Genomic DNA, 16,854 nt, shown 5'->3' with positions numbered 1-16,854 from the left:
GGTAGATGGATAGCTCTCATTATTCATCTGCCGCCAGAAAGAGGAAAACAAGCAAGGAAAGTAGCGTTAAACAACTTTGCTGCTCAGATCATAAGGTAGGTAGCTAAAAGTAGATGTCTCTATGCTGTCTTTAGTAAATCTGATTCATTACAATTTTTATTCCCTTTCTTGTTTTAGATGGTCATTTGGTGTGCTAATGTGGGAGATCTTCACTTTAGGAGGGTCACCGTATCCAGGAATTCCAGTGGAAGAGCTCTTCAAGTTGCTGAAAGAAGGACACAGAATGGACAAACCTGCCAATTGCACCAGTGAACTGTAAGAACTCTTTCTTGCTGGGCCATGGGCTGAAGAGGGATGTGCTGATATAATCGACAATATTTATATGATAAATATTGTCGTGTGCTATAATGTTATATGCATGTGCACACAGGGCAGGTTCAAAAATGAGTATTAAAAGAGATGAAACGAATCAGACACAGGAACAGGGAGGGTCCTGAAAATACACATCTCAGCTGTTAAAAGCCAGGATAAACATCACATGTCCGATACTGCATATTTTAAGCAATGTGAACAGGAAGCGTATGATTTGGGAAAGTTTTAATTATGCAGTCCATTGTGGACCTGCCAAAAGTACACCTCAATAAGTTGATCTTTTTGTTTGAGTTGCACTTAGACCAGGTCCAGCTGCAGACTTCAGGGGCCCTCAGCACAGTGCTGCTGATGCCCTCTCAACACGCATGTTCTACACATACCCAGGGTGGTCAACCATTTTTCTTCTAGGCCCTCAGATGGCTTTTTAGCAGTGGGTGGGGTAGTGGTACTGGCCTTGAATGGCTTGGTTTCCATCCACAGTGCTCACCTGCCATATTTAGACAAATTATTATATATTAGAATATTATATTAAATTATTGCAACCCAAGGATGTAGACAAGCTGCTTGAAGAAGTGTGGCTGACCACCTGCTTCCTTGACCCTTGCCCACTTTGGCTTCTTTGAACTGGCCATAGGGGGGTTGTCTAGGTGGATCTCAGGAGTGATTAATGATTCATTGGGGAGGGGTGGTGGTGGCACCATTTGTTTTAAGAAGACCTGACTTAGACAGTGCCCTAAGCAGAGGGACATGAAATAGATACCCTCAGTCATCAATTTGCATTTTGCCCAACCTTAGCTGGGCAAATGTATTCCACCACATTTATGTAGCACTTTACAGTTAAGTACATGCTTGTCCTTTCCTAAGTTGGAACTCCTCACCCTAGTGATCTTTTTTCACCCACATCTAGCCAGAGAACCATCAACAGCAGGCCTTCTACCCACTATCTCACTTGAATCATGCAAGAGTATATCTTGTCTGAAGTATTTGTACAGGGTCTGAAAACCCTACAGGCTTTTTTTAAATTTAAAGTATTTACTCATGCACCTGTCTCATACATCCCAAAGTTGCTTTCCAGACCCGTTTTAAGCACAGCATATGGTTCACATATTCATCAAGTAACCAGCAGTGGAACTCGTGATTTCTGCTCACTTATATGCTGTGGCCCAATATGTGGGGCCTTCCAGGCAATTATAGGAACATGTTTCATCTTTAGCGCTATGCATGAAACAGCCCCAGTCTAATGCCAGTAATGTCCTAGCTCATCCCCATATAATGTATTTGAAAGAGTGTGGATAGTGATCCTGTGATTCTCAAGCCTGGGGCTGGAAATGGAGCTGTATGACTGTCACTGAACAAAGCCGGTGCTGGAACAGGCTATACAACTGGCAAGAGAGAAAAGTAAAGGGGATGGAGAAGCCTCACCACTTTTTTTTAAAAGAAACTTAAGGTAGCATTCCACTATGTTTTACTCAGAGTAGACCCATAGAAATTAATGGACCTAACTTAGTCATGAAGACAGGAGTGCCTGGCATGCTCTGGTCCATGGGGTCACAAAGAGTCGGACACGACGAAACAACAACAACAACAACAACTTAGTTATGGTCATAATTCAGTTGAAGAGCCACCTATTTCAAAATCACTAATCCCAGCCGATATTGGGTTTGGATGGCTCTCTTAGAGTTATATGAATGCTCCAACACTGTGGTTCAAATACAGATTCACAAATTGCCTGAGCCTGGGGTGGGGGTGGGAGAAGTTGTGTCGCTTAACAATGCTCCGAAATATACCCCTTGGCCAATCCCTCAGGCTTTTAGATATCAGCATGAAGGATTTGTTTTTAGGCAAATGGTTTGTTGGTTTATTCTAAAATAGTCCTAAAGCAAGATACAATACCACTGAAATGCAATAAATTTGTATATTAAATTGATCAGTAAAACAGTAAAACTGCTGAGAGTGCAAACACTGTCAAACAAATGAACTTTTGTATTTACAAATGGTGAAATAATTTCCACAAGAACCATTCTTGGTTTGCCTAGTGTATGCTTCACATAATGGTTACTCAAATTCTCCCCTGTGAGCTGCCTTGAGCTTCATTTCAAAAGACAGAACATAGGCTACTAAGGATGATGATAATAATAATAATAATAATAATAATAATTGTATATGTAGAATACGAATAAGCATCAATGGAAATCACCATCGTTCATAATGCATGCATCTTAAATACTCCAGACTGTAACATGTGAACACACCCTGACTTTAACTGAACAGCCCTGAAGTATTGTGAATATGGAAGATGCCTGACATAGACACATTGAGTTAATTAACACAATGAAATTCTGCCTTCCACAGCTACATGATGATGAGAGATTGCTGGCATGCTGTGCCTTCCCAGAGACCTACTTTTAAGCAGCTTGTGGAGGACTTGGATCGGATCCTCACTCTCACAACTAATGAGGTGAGTAAGGCGCTTGCTTTTTAAACTTCTGAAAGAACAAGCAAAATGCTTTCATTGTTATAAGGAGCATCTTAAATGAGAACATGCCTATTGCAAGGTATGTTAAGGAGTGTTTGTGCGTTGCAAGGCCCCTGACAATGAAGGGCACTTGCACAAGTTATGCACAATACACATTGCACACATATCCTGGTGGAATCCCTGTTCACAGAGTACAAAGCACTGAGCACTGGTTTTGCCCACACTACAACCATGTCCAAGTATCTGAAAAACAACCATTAATTTCTATGGATAAACTAAAAGAGGTGCATTCAGTGTATTAATCTCTTCCTATACTCCCAGCCAGTGAGAATCCTTTTTCAGTGTTAAAGTGCACTGCAGTTTGATTCTGATTTCCATATATGTACACAGTCTGAACACAGCACCAAGATCAGTTAAGTATTGTAGATGAGAAACAGTATTGGAGATTCTGTTGAACCCACAAATTATAAAATTTCTTAGGCTTGCATTTTAATTTGAAATGGAGTTTCTTCCCAGGTTGGTATTTATTTTTGAAGTAGTACACCCTTGAATACCAGCTATCATGGATTGTCTTCCATGGTAAATTGTGAGCTGCATGGACTTCCCCACATCTACGGGGGTCATACTATAGCAGCATATTGAAGCTAACAACCAAGTAAGGATTATCACATAAATTCGTCATCTGAACCATCCTTCAGTGAATATATGGATCTGTTGAATATGTGTGAATCACATGGATAAAGTCTTTCACTGGGTATCCCAATAGCTTTCTCCTTCCATTTGTGGTAGAAATTTCCCGCTCCATATTTTTCCTAAAAGCTGTCATGCTAATTTATATTGAGGAAATGACAACTTCTTTTGAAGTCAATGGGCTATTTGCCATTGATGGTAGAGGCGCCACAATTTTAGCCTGTGCATACCGATAGATTCATATTGTCTCTAAATAGACATGGAGATCACAGGGACCAGACATGAAAGAGTACTTACAAGATATGGAAGTAACATCAGATCAAAAGTGTACTATGAACTTTTTTTTTTTGCTGTGTGCCATGCTCCGGTTTATTTTACATTGAATTAACCACCACTGTCTTAATAGGAAAACATTCACTGTTGTTTTTTTTAAAAAAAGAAAAATCACATAATTTGTTAAAAACACACGCACGCACGCAGCCCAGCTTTTAAAAATTGATTTTTCACATCTTAGAATCGTAACTTGTGGTTTAGCAAATGAAGAGATTGGTATTTAAATGAATACAGCTGCTCTGCAGAAGTTGAAAGAGAAGCAGCATTTCAAGGAGAAAAAATAACTTTATTCTCCTGCCAAAACTGTTGTTTCAAGAACTTCTATAGCCCTGGCTTCAGATTCAGCTGACACTATAGCTCTTTTTCTCCTCTTCCTCTTCTTTTTAAAGATTTATTTTATTTTCATTAAACATTTACAAATGACAAATAAAACGACACAGAAATGTAGCTGTTACAAGACTGTACAAAGCAAAGCACAATACAGTAGCAAGGAAAGTGTCCACCAATGTAACATTGTGAGCACTCTGCTCCCATAGACTTGGAAATTCATCTTAAGGCAAGGATCCTATGCCTTATATCCTATGCCCCACTTTCAAAAGGCCTTTCCATATAGGAGCTGAATAGAATGGGGGATACAAAGTATGCTTTCCCTTATATATGAAAGGGAAATAGAAAAACCAAACTTTCACAAACCTATCCCTTTTTGACATACCACACCCTTGATGGTCCTCTTCTGGCTAAGACAATCCAGATGGCTGTGTCACAGACATAATTAATCCAGGTCTCCATTGGTGGCTCTGGTTCAGCTTTCCAGTGACAAGGCAGAGTTGGTCACTCTGCCATCAACAAGAAGAATCCTAGGTCCCTATGCTTAATCACTGGGTTTTATTTGCAACCCCCCCCCCAGCTATGAAAATGTAGGACACAAGCGACTAGGAAGGTTTTCTGTGTTAGACTCATTGAATGAAAGTGCCATGCTCCTTCTGATTTCATTGGGGCTTGCTCAAAATCATTGCTAAGTTTATTGAGTTCCACAAAAGCTGGTGGAAGCAACTACAGTGAGCAAAAAAATATACTTAGAGTACCGTATTGCAGTGACTTGGGTATTACTTGCTTGAGCACATGTAAATTGAAATATGATATTATAAAATACAAAATAGCCAGCTTAACCAAATGGATATTGGAGAGAAAGGATTGTTCTCTCTGCAAATTGTTTCCATGTGCTGGGGGAAAAAAATAGTTCTGTGTAGGGTGAAATTTTGTTTTTATCATCGTAAGCAAAATGTTTGCTTTTGATGTGGCTACAGTATATGTCTCGACTGGTGTGGTTAAAGTTGATGTTGTTGGAACTGACACATCTGCCTCAGAATTCCCATTTTTGTTGGTTTGGGTCCCCCGCTCCTTTTTCACACTCCTCTGGTGACTTCTAGTTTTATGAGTAGCTATTACCCTTCCCCCCAACTCTCCGTCTAAAGAGCTTAAGGCCTTCTTTCCCTACAGTGTTATCCTCACATCTACTATATAAAGTTGAGTTAGCTGAGAAATGAAGCCAGCAACCCAAAAGAAATCATCATGGATGGGTAGGGATTGAACCTGAGTTTCTACAGTCTTAGTTCTGACACTGGCCCTGTGTGCACATCTTGAGTAAACCGTAGTTAGTACCATGCTTGCTCTCAAGAGGGCTCCTTCATGCTTGCATGCAGATGAAATGACCCACAATATATGGCTTTGCATTCCATCCAAACCCAAGTATCATGGTTTGTTTTGCTTCCAGCAAATCACAACCGGTAAGCCAAGAAAAACCCTTTGGGTACAGAGCACCAGTGAGATCAGGAAAAGTGAGAGAGCCCTCTTATGCATGTTTACAGTGAGCTATTAACCATGGTTTACTGTGATATGTGAACTGATTCAAGAAATCTACTTTTGAATGCTGAATGGTGCCAGCCTGTTTTTTTTTTGTTTGTGTTTCTATATGAATGTGATATTATTCACACACACACACATTCACACACCCCACAAAAGTAAATGTGTACACTCCTAAAGTAAATACGTGTATGAATTTATCTTACAGGAGTACCTAGATCTTAGTGGACCACTGGAACAGTATTCACCTAGCTACCAAGACACAAGGAGTTCCTGTTCTTCAGGTGATGACTCTGTTTTTTCTGCCGATCCGATGCCTTATGAACCTTGCCTCCCTAAGTACCAGCACATAAACGGCAGTGTCAAAACATGAAAAGAACCCTTATTTTATTCCTCAAAGGAGTAAGAAAACAAGAATGTCTACCTACCATGTGAAAAAAAGAGCCTTTCTTCAGACACACAGGATTTTTGTTTGTACATATGAATTGTAGGGACCAAAACAAAAGCAAAAAATTGGCAAAAGGTGTTATGATCACACCAGGGGAAAAAGTGGTGTACTTTGGAATGCCAAACAATTTTCAGAAGAAGAATTTTATGGGCCATATTTGGATGCCAGTTGACAGGTCTGGATGCCGCAACACACTTTCTACATTCAGTGGACCAGTTGGACTTGAGGCAAATGTTGGGTCAGCCTTCCTTGTTTATTTTGTAATATTTGGAGAAAATATATGTTGGCACACACTTACAGAGCACAAATGCAGTATATAGGTGCTGGATGTATGTAAATATAATCAAATATGTATAAATATATATTATATATATTTACAATGAATTATTTTTTGTATTGATTTGAAAATGGATGTCTCACTTCACCAAGCAAAATTAGCCTTTTTAAAAAAAGAAACAGCTACCTGTAATTGCTGTTCATACATAAAACTTTTCTTTTTTAAAATATCACCACCTAAAGGTGAAAAATACTTTGCTTTCAGGGAAAATTGTTATCTCATTAATTTATTAATTAATTGGTAATGTACAAAACAATTAATCTTTTATAGGGTTGTGTTATTTTGTAATTTAAATGGCATTTCTATGCAGACAGCACAGAGAACTAGTAGATATATTGCTCAAACTTTACTAGTTGTCAGATCTTTTTTTTAAAAAAGAGAGAAATATTTACGGTATATAACTAATTTTGGGAATTAAGGTTTTAATTAATTTGGGTTGTTTTTTTAACAGTGACATGCTATACATGTCTACCCTTTGAGTTCAGCAGGTATAGGATTGCAGCCTAAAGTTACATGAGAGGTTATTGCTGTAACAAACCAAAACTCTCAGAAATAAAAAAAGTATCCTTTAATGAGAAAGTATTTTGCTCCCTGTATTGCCAGGTGTGTAGCTGTTTTGGTTGTCACACTTTACAACTCAAATGCAAAAAAGTTAGATGGCCACCCCTGTTCATTTAATTAATTTGCTCAGTAGAATGACCCAAAAGTCTGAGACTTATTCCATAGTATTCTAGCTTGTCTAAACTTCTACAATTTTTAAACGCCCTAAACCTCAATTCTTAGCTTTCTGTACATGCTTCAGATTAGCAACTATGTTTGCTGAACATCCAATAATGCTTTTAGATATTTTGATCAAACACACGCTTTTGAGGCTCCTCTTGTACTACGAGAGCACCGAGGTTGTCATCATGGCAATTACAGAAATTCATGTTGGAATCTGACCATCTTTCTGAGGGGTTATTACAGCTTTCCAAACCATCCTGCTGTACCAGGTGTCAGCCCTGGTGCCTGGCCAAAAATATTACTGCATTTCTATAACTTGTCTTTCAGAATTTAAAGCATTATGTTTTCACATTAAAATCACCTTTCACGCTGGTGTAGCCATGCAATATGAATGCAATCCATACCGACTTTACATGTTTTTTAAAATGGGGGGGAGGGGTAAAAAGTATTAAAATCTGTTAATTTTTGTACTGACAATAAAAATCTTTCTACGGATATTAATGTTAACATTACAAAATAAATGTCATGCATCTTATTTTTTTAAATCATTTGTGTCTTACAAAATGGCTTCGGGTTTTCTGCGATAATATAGCCAGAAATGGAATGAACACCCATTAGTTTGTGTTAGTTATTGTTAATGTATGACTGTTCACCTTCAGCACAATCCATTACATGTCATTTCCAGACCATTCCCAATTTATTTCAGTACAGTGGTACCCCGGGTTACAGACGCTTCAGGTTACAGATGCCGCTAACCCAGAAATAGTACCTCGGGTTAAGAACTTTGCTTCAGGATGAGCACAGAAATCGTGCGGTGGCAGCAGCAGGAGGCCCCATTAGCTATAGTGGTGCTTCAGGTTAAGAACAGTTTCAGGTTAAGAAGGAACCTCCAGAATGAATTAAGTTCTTAACCCGAGGTACCACTGTAGTTGGAAAAGGGCAACCAAGTATTGTTAATAATAATGCTAGTAATAAGCAAAAAGACAAGCAAAGTTTGTCCCCATACAAAAAGGCCAAACTGCAAAAGATGATAACGCTGCATTGTACCAGTGACCCTGCAATGGGGAGTGCTTTACACTGGGCTTAAAGAATTCAATTTTTTTTTGTTCTCTCGGGAACAGAAAAGGTCATGAAGGGGTCATGGAAGGGCTAGAAGAGTGCTAAGTGCAGCACAAACTCCTTCACATGCCCCCCTTTTAGAGAATTCAATGGCATAATCTGTTCAAACAAGAAAAAGTGAGAATTTATGGAAAACTCCATCCTGCCAAGAACCACGTTTCAAAGAGGGTTGTGGCCAAGATACAATATTTCGTCTAGACATTTCTCTCTGGCGCAGTTTATTTTTTTTTTATTTTGTTAAAGGTCTATATTCAGTAGAATATAGTGCTTCCTTCTGCCCCAAATTCTGTTGCCACAGAGATGTACAAACTGGAAACTAAATACTGAGCTATGGGCACTTACAAAAACAATAGCATCAATGTCACAATTCTATGTCATTATGTCCCAGAGTCAGTGTGTTCAAGGAAACTTCAAACATTTGCTATAGAGTCATCTTATGTTGGGAATCAATATGGTATGTTGCCTTTAAGCCAAATATGAAGCTATTGATTCACACAAAAGGTTTGCCGCTGGGATCTATAACATGAAAATGTCCTCTCTCCCTTTCATTAACTCATGTGTGTGCATGCTTGCATAGAGTGTTAAAGCCTTCAAAGTTACTAGTAGCATTTATTTTGATGCTAACTTACAGCAGATAGTATCCCTGTTCAAGGTACCCATTGAACTTCATGACTGACATAGATTCTAATTTTTACTTGGTCACTATCGGTTTAACCTACCTCTCTTGGTTGTTGTGAAGATAGAGAACTTGACATGTACACAGCATTGAATTCACTGGACTAAGTGCAACATAAACATTTAAATGCACTTTATGAGTTATTCTGTGAATTACTTAATGTAATTTGACAACTGAATAGTATTTTTTCCAACATGAATGGCTATAGCTGCAATGGTTGTAAAACCAGAAAAACAAAACAAGTGATTTTTGCAAATTAGATTTAGTGTTGTTTTTTTTAAAAAAATAAATCAACAAGACGTCCTTCCAGCATCTTAGAATACATTGTTTTTGGAGGCCTTTAGCAAAAAGATCAGAGGCTTTTGAGCTATGTCTAATCTGACTTCTGACAAGTTCATGCAGGCTGCTCCCATACATAACTTAGAAATAAGTTCCAGTAAGTTCAGTGGGACTAACTCCTTCATATGTGGGCATAGAACTGTAGCTTTTAAAAGTCACAGTAGTTCGTTTCGTTTTGAGTGTTAGCTGCGATAACCTTTTGCCTATCACTCACAACCACACCAAGGGATGGTGAAATCATACATTCCAGGCCTCCTCAAAAGTCAATAAACTTAGTTCTCACCCACACATGCCCTCATACAATACTTTGTATCCCAGATACAAAGCTCTCAAACACTTGACTGATTAAAATAGCCCTGCCTAATGATGCAAAAGAACAACAACTTTTGGATCATTTAAGGGAGTCTGCGATGTGTGCTTAGAAGAGTTTGTTCTGAAAGTGACGCACCAAATAATTTTTGGGCCAAATCATTCTGAAATGGGCCAAGAAATTTCACCTCAATGGAAGACATTTGTTTTAGGATCATTACATAGTTTCCCCCCATAGTGGGATCAGGTAGCATTTTATTATTTGTAGCCTGCTAGCTTCACCAAATGTTCCCAGGGTATTGTGGAAAGAGCTATGGGTTCAAGATTCAATGCCATCTGGATATCCTGCTATATAAACATGAAAGGAAAGGATAGTAGAAGTCTTGTCAGTTACAACTGAGAACAAAGCCAAAGAAGACCATTTGGGAGGGAGTGAATTCAGTGAGATAGTGGCTTATTGTTGTTTCAGCATTTGTTGGGACATGAGGAAGGAGCAGGGTAAGCATTTTGAAACAAGGAGATTTGAAATTCTCTTCAAACTTTCAACATAGACGGGTTCTTGCAATGGTCCATGGGATTGCAATGCCTACAGCAGAAAATTAAAATCACAACCCTCCCAGCATGGTGGTAAAAATATAACGTGTCATTGAAATTTTTATGATAAATTTAATAATTAAATTTAATGATAAATTAAAATTTTAATGAAAATTATGGAGAAAGTGGTAGAGAGTTTTTCTCATAACAGCAGAACTGGACATCCAGTGAAACTAAGGTACTTCAGAAAGCACATAAACTATGGAAATTGCTCCAACAGGAAGCTATGATGACCACCAATTTATATGATTTTTAAAGCAGATTGGAGAAATTCGTAGAGGTCAAGGCTATTAATGGCTACTAGCTCTGATGGCTATGCTCTGCCTCAATGGTCACAGGTAGTAATGCTTATGAATGCCAGTTGCAGGAAACCACAGTGCACAGGCAACTGGTTGACAACAGAACAGGACGCTGGTCTCAATTGGCCATTGGCCTGCTCCAGCAGACTCATCTCTTCTTATATCTTAAAATTGGTGCTCGTGGCAAGTCACATTCTCCTTCCTAATGTCAGAGTTAACCCCAACCTCATCTTCCCATTCAGAATTGGTCTACTACACTTCATTTTTAACTATTGGGGGTGATTTTTGTGCTTAAAGTGGGCAAGAGATTTGATCAAACTACACACATATGGCTCACATAGTTTATAAAATCTTCAAACCATACTTGGCATCAAGTAGTATGGGAAACAGCCTTATTAGAAAAACTAACCAATAAATTGAAACTGACATGGGGACAAATAGAAGACGCCTTCACCCCAGTATGGTTCCCCTTTGCCACATACACAGCCCAACAAGACAACAACAAGAATCCGCCAACAACATACAAATCAATCTGGCTAACCTGATCCAAAAACACACACGCACCCCACTCACACACAAAAACAAATCTCATTACAGCCAATCAAAGACAAGAAAGACAACCAACCGTACCCTAGGTCACCGCCAACCTCTCTCACCCCCAAAGAAATACAAGTGAATAGTAAGAGAACCCACACAAGTGACGCTGACACAATACCCCACATGTACATTAAGTAGAAGAATAGAAACTTTGCAACCCGACCCCACATCACTCTTCCCTCCCCCTCTTGCCCTCTTTCCTTCCTAACCTAACACTGTATGTAACACTAATGCCTCACAACTAATGAAACTGATCTGTAGAAAATGAAACTTGAAACTTGAAAAAAGAGACAATGCTCATATTTTTGTAAACTAAGAAATCATATTCATAAACACACACACATACACATGTATACTTGGCTATCAGGTTTTGAATTGATTTCAGTACCAGTCACAACATATTCTCTCTTATTTATGGCTAATAATCTGTCACTGCCCAAAAGCTATAGAGCCATGAGTGAAGAGTGGATCTTCCTGGCCAGTGTCTCCTTTAACAGGAGAACGAGGGGGATGAAATAAGCCAGGATTTAAGTTTTCTGCCAGGTGCCTAAGCTTTAACCATAATTTGTTAGCTATTGTTGACACAGCTATTGATAATGTTAACTGTGACTTAGCATTGGGTGCAAATGCAGTACACTGAATGCTTCTCTTGACTTTCTACAGTATATGAAGGAAGAGAAATGCATTATGTTTGCTATCTACTATATCTACTCTCAGGGCCCTTCCTCCTTCCAAACCTGCTGGCCCCAAGAGTCTCTTTGCCCTAGCATGAAGCATCAGTCGTTCGAACACATGTGTCCTCAAAGGCTTCCATATCTTCAAGATTTCTTTGTAACTCTAACTGCACACAGCCGCGGCCCCCATTAATCACCCGGTTCTCCATGACAATCAGTAGATTTACGGTATAGCATTTATGAAACACAGAATGCAATTAAGTGCCATCAGTCAGCTTGGCTATAGTTTCCAGATCCTCTTGAATCTATTTCAAACTTCAGGGTGGTTTGGTCAAAGTGGGGCTACACAGGAGATGAGCTTTGCAAAGGGCTTTAACTTTCAGCTATTCCAGATGCAAAGCAAAGATCGATTCAAGATAATGAGGCTCATGCTTAAGAGTCACTGTGGAGTTCCTCACATGTATCATTCTGTTTCCGTGAGTATGGAGAACTGCGAAATGACACAGAGCAAGATCTCCATCTCTGCAGCAACAGGAGTAGATTTGATGCTGCCTTTTCAGTTTGAATGAAGCAGCTATTAATACAATATTCTGTCTTGGAAGAAGGCAGATTTATGTTAATTCAGGCCAAGAAAGTGATATTTCGCAAGTTCTGCAAAGCCACATGGCTACATAAGTAAACAATTTTGTGCACCCTCTTTTTAGAAAGACACGTCTTTTGTTATTTTGATTGCAACAGCATTTCCCTCCTTCCCTCCATGGAAATGTATGTGTTTATATATGTGTGTGCCTGTGTTAGGCAAAAGGAATAGATAACTGCTTTGTCTGACATCTGAAGCAACACAGGGATATGCAACATCTGGCTACAGACGGAATTGATATTGGCTGAGGGACTCCTGGTAATATTGCAAGACTTCTCCCCACCCCCACCCCTTCAACTATACCATTTTTGGAAAGGCAATTTCAGAAAAAATACAAAAAATAATAAGAGAATTCAAAAACTTGTGAGGTTTTTTCATGAGGGCAGAGTGGTACCTCAGGTTACAGATGCTTCAGGTTACAGACTCCACTAGCCCAGAAATAGTACCTTGAGTTAAGAACTTTGCTTCAGGATGAGAACATAAATTGTGTGGTGGCAGCACGGCGGCAGCGGCAGCAGCGGGAGGCCCCATTAGCTCAAGTGGTACCTCAGGTTAAGAACAGTTTCAGGTTAAGAACGGACATCGGGAACAAATTAAGTTCTTAACCCGAGGTACCACTGTATTCAACTAAGGCTTGCTCATAGTAAACCCACTGAAATAAATGGATGGGACTAAGTTACCATAGGTCCATTATTTTAAGCAAGTCTACTTTGAGTAAAACTTAGTGAAATTCAGTCACCCACCTCCCACTGCAGCGTCTCTACCAAATGGTTTCTTAGTGTGATTCCTCCTCCTCTTAGAGAGCTAGGCATGTGCAGCCCCAGCTGCTGAATCAGACCAAGGATTCATGCACACAGAACCTGTTTGCACATCCATGATTTTAGCTAGGGACACATAGAGAGCAGAAACCTGAGGTTAGTGCTTGTCAACCTTGTTTTCTTTAAAAACAAACACACACACAGATAAAAATCCTAACATACAAATCTCACAGCCCACTTCAAACCTGGCTCCCCTAATTATTTTACTTGGATTTCCAAAAGGGTTGAAACATGACTTTTAACAAGCTTTACAACAAAAGCAAAGCACTGTGGGCCCTTCATTTTAAAAGAAATTTTCAGATTTTCAAAAAAATTAGCATGAAATTTTAAATTAGGATTCAGCTTTAATTATTATCAGTGCAAGCATTGATGCTGCATGCTTGTCATAAGCTTTTGGATTCTGGGCACATCCTACGTCCCTTTCAACATCCAGTCTGTTGTGCTCCTTTGCTTTAATTGCCATAAGAACATAGGAACCAGCTTTGGGTGAAATCAGAATGATGATGTGGAGGCACTGATTTCCTGTTTTGGGGGTACACAGGGAGAAACTTCAACCAAAACATTTCAGAAGTGAATTGTTCAAAATCGTCTTTGGCATGTTGATTCAAACATCAGTTTCAAAAATGCCTCTTGGAGGACTGAATGCCAGTGATTAAAAGGGTTCCTTGTAAGCTTCCATGCTAATGGACATGAGATAATTTCAAACTACTGTTCATCCATGATGACATACAGATCACATAATAAGTTGCGTATGGTCTTGTCACCTTCCAAACATAGCATTTCACACTACTATAGTAAAATATTGTCTGTTATGTACTTATATTGTACATCTTTTTTGGAACACAAGGTCTTTATACAGCCCTCTGGTTGAGAAACAGCCCTAGTGTCCTGAACTCCTGGCCTACCTGGTAGGAAAAATAGTCCAGGGTCAATCCAAGTAGCCAAGTCTGAAGTCCAGCAGTCAGCATACAGTCCAGAGTTGAACCCAAAGCACAGTCCCTTAGAGGTCCAGGAGTATCCAAGCCAAGGTCCCTCAACAGGGGCAGTTAAGCAGACACAGCACCTCTGCTTTGCTACTCTGCATGCTGATTGCAGCATCTGGGTTTGATGAGGCATGAGACCCTCACCTGCTCCAAACCTACTTCATCTGAGGAATCACACACCTCCTCCCAGAGCTAGCGAGCCCCACCTGGCCAGCTAGGAATCTGGGCTGTGGGCCCTTGCCTGCCTCTGCCTCCTAGTGCATTCCTCCTGCTGCTCCCTATGTGTCAGAGCTTGCTGTGTTTGGGGAGACAGGGACCCCTCTGGCTCTGGTGGTGGGTCCTGCTGCTCTGGTTCCTGAGCACTGGCCCCCGTCTCCTCGCCATCCTCCCTCACCCTGCGAGCACTACGTGAATCAGGACAAAAACTTTATTTCCTTACTGAAGTGAAAGTCACAAGAAGCTGTGCCTGAAAGAGAACATTTTCTTCTTCCTTCTTTTTGCCTGTAGGTCTGCAAAGTGCATTGTTTTTGTCATATCTGACCCTTAGACATTACCAGATTCAGCACTGACATCACTGCAGTATATTTACAGATGGAGGGACAGCGCATCCTTCTTTCCTGGATGCGCAGAACCTCACTCTGTTTCGCTAGGATGAGAAAAGGGTTCTAATCTGTGGGGAATTGTCATCACGCGCTCATATACCACAAGAAGCATGAGCATTTGGCTACAGTAACTTTTTGCGTGTGTGATTTAGTCTCAGACAAAAGCTGTGCATTGACCTTCTTAATTGCTCATCCACCCCAATGAAAACACAGCTCTAACAGCTGCTTGGCTGAGGGCTGGGATTGAAGCAGGTGTGCCAATTATGGCTTAAGTGCAGCACAAATGGCAGTTGAGGTAACACAAGGGGCTGGGCAGACAAGACTGTGCGTTATCCCCTCCTCCGCTCCCCAGTTACAGACATGAGGCAGGATAGGCAGGGAAAGGCCTGGTTTGTTTCTAGATCCGTGGCATGTTAAGAATTCAAATCTGAAGGCATTTGAAAGGTCTGGGAATTGGTACAGTCGTTGTCATGTGGAAAAGCATGGAGTGAGGAACCAATTGCAGCCCAAGGGCCAAATTCAAACCTGACCAGGCCTCTTATGGTAGGCAAGGCCAGAGGAGAAAATGGGGTGGGCCCAAGTGGGCATGGCCAAAGCAAGAATAAGTGACAAGAAGAAAGCTGCTAAGCAAGTTAGGGGTTAAAAAAATATGCATCTTATGTACTTTACATAACTTAACGCATTCCATGTCTTGGGGAAATTGTATATGAACTATGTAAAATGTTTACAAAATGTGTAAGGCATGTAAAATTGTAAGTCTTCCCTTGGGAATGCCACAGAAAATATCAGGGCAGATTGAAATGATTTATAAGTGATGATACTACATGATTAGTAAATGGGTGAAGTTTGCCAGTAACAGCCCCTTGGGCCATATTAGGTCCATGGGCTGAATTTATGTGGCCAGGTGATCAGCTTTTTCATTGGCCCAGTCACTCAGGAGGGAAGGCAATCTCTTTGCCTGAGCCCCCATGGCATTTCTGCTGGTTTGATAGAGAGTCTGGCTTGATTACAAGTCATGTAGGAGGTTGGCTTTGCTGCTTAAACTGCTTCCCAGTTGGATGGAAGAGATGATTGACAAACCAGCTTCCAGGCTCTCCAAGTGTACCTATTTTCCAGCGACAGTCCCAAATTTACAGAAGCCATCCCAGTTTCTGATTTGACCTTGGAATGTCCCATTTTTTTCTGTAGAACGTCCCTATTTTCATCAGAGAAATATTGGAGGCTATGGAGTTATGTGATCTCCGAGCCAAAGATGTAAGCAACTATACAACCTTTAGAAGACAGTTGAGAGCAGCCCTGTATGGGGAAGTTTTTAAAAAAATGTTTAATGTTTCATTATGTTTTTATATATGTTGGAAGCTGCCAAGAGTGGCTGGGGCAACCTAGTGAGAGGGGCAGGGTATAAATAATAAAATTATTATTATTATTACTACTACAATTGAATACCACATCCCTATTTTCATCAGAGAAATGTTGGAGGGTATGAGCTTGAAGCAGTGTTTCCCAACCTTGGGTCTCCAGCTGTTTTGGGACTACAACTCCCATCATTCCTAGCTAGCAAGACTAGTGGTCAGGGATGATGGGAACTGTAGTCTGAAAACAGCTGGAGACCCAAGGTTGGGAAACACTGGCTTGAAGTACCTCACTCTCTATTCACAGGAGTAAGAGTTGTCCTGAGTCCTTGGGACACAAAAAACAACAAAATGTGTACATTCCTTTTACCCCAAACACTGTGGGTGGAACAAAGCACTGAAACCCTGAAAATGTATGTGTGGAAATTACTAACTTCATATGACCATGAAAACACAAACTTAAGGTTTTAAGGCTATGATTCTGGTTCAACTGGTTTTTATTTTAAATGCTGTGTTTGAAGCCACTAATGATCTCTTACAAGGAAGATGAAAGAAAGAGCCAGAACTAATGTCATATATAAGGCAGATGATTCCATATTAATTCATCACC

The 16,854-nt window shown here is 40.1% G+C and overlaps 1 protein-coding gene across 3 annotated transcripts in view; it reads left to right on the top strand.

Moving 5' to 3' along the window:
* FGFR2 (fibroblast growth factor receptor 2) overlaps positions 1-7,787 on the top strand; it is a 110,524-nt gene extending 102,737 nt beyond the window's left edge. For all 3 annotated transcript variants that reach the window (XM_083616885.1, XM_083616887.1, XM_083616886.1), the window contains 3 exons: positions 178-315; positions 2,725-2,830; positions 5,943-7,787. In XM_083616885.1, the coding sequence (XP_083473011.1) occupies positions 178-315; positions 2,725-2,830; positions 5,943-6,107 (409 nt within the window). In that variant the 3' untranslated portion in view covers positions 6,108-7,787. The remainder of the gene's footprint in view (positions 1-177; positions 316-2,724; positions 2,831-5,942) is intronic.
* The last annotated feature ends 9,067 nt before the right edge of the window (positions 7,788-16,854 follow it).

Source organism: Podarcis filfolensis (genome assembly GCF_964270895.1).
Source record: "Podarcis filfolensis genome assembly, chromosome: 5".
In the NCBI taxonomy this organism is placed as follows: Eukaryota; Metazoa; Chordata; class Lepidosauria; order Squamata; family Lacertidae; genus Podarcis; species Podarcis filfolensis.
This window is presented reverse-complemented; position numbering and strand designations above follow the sequence as displayed.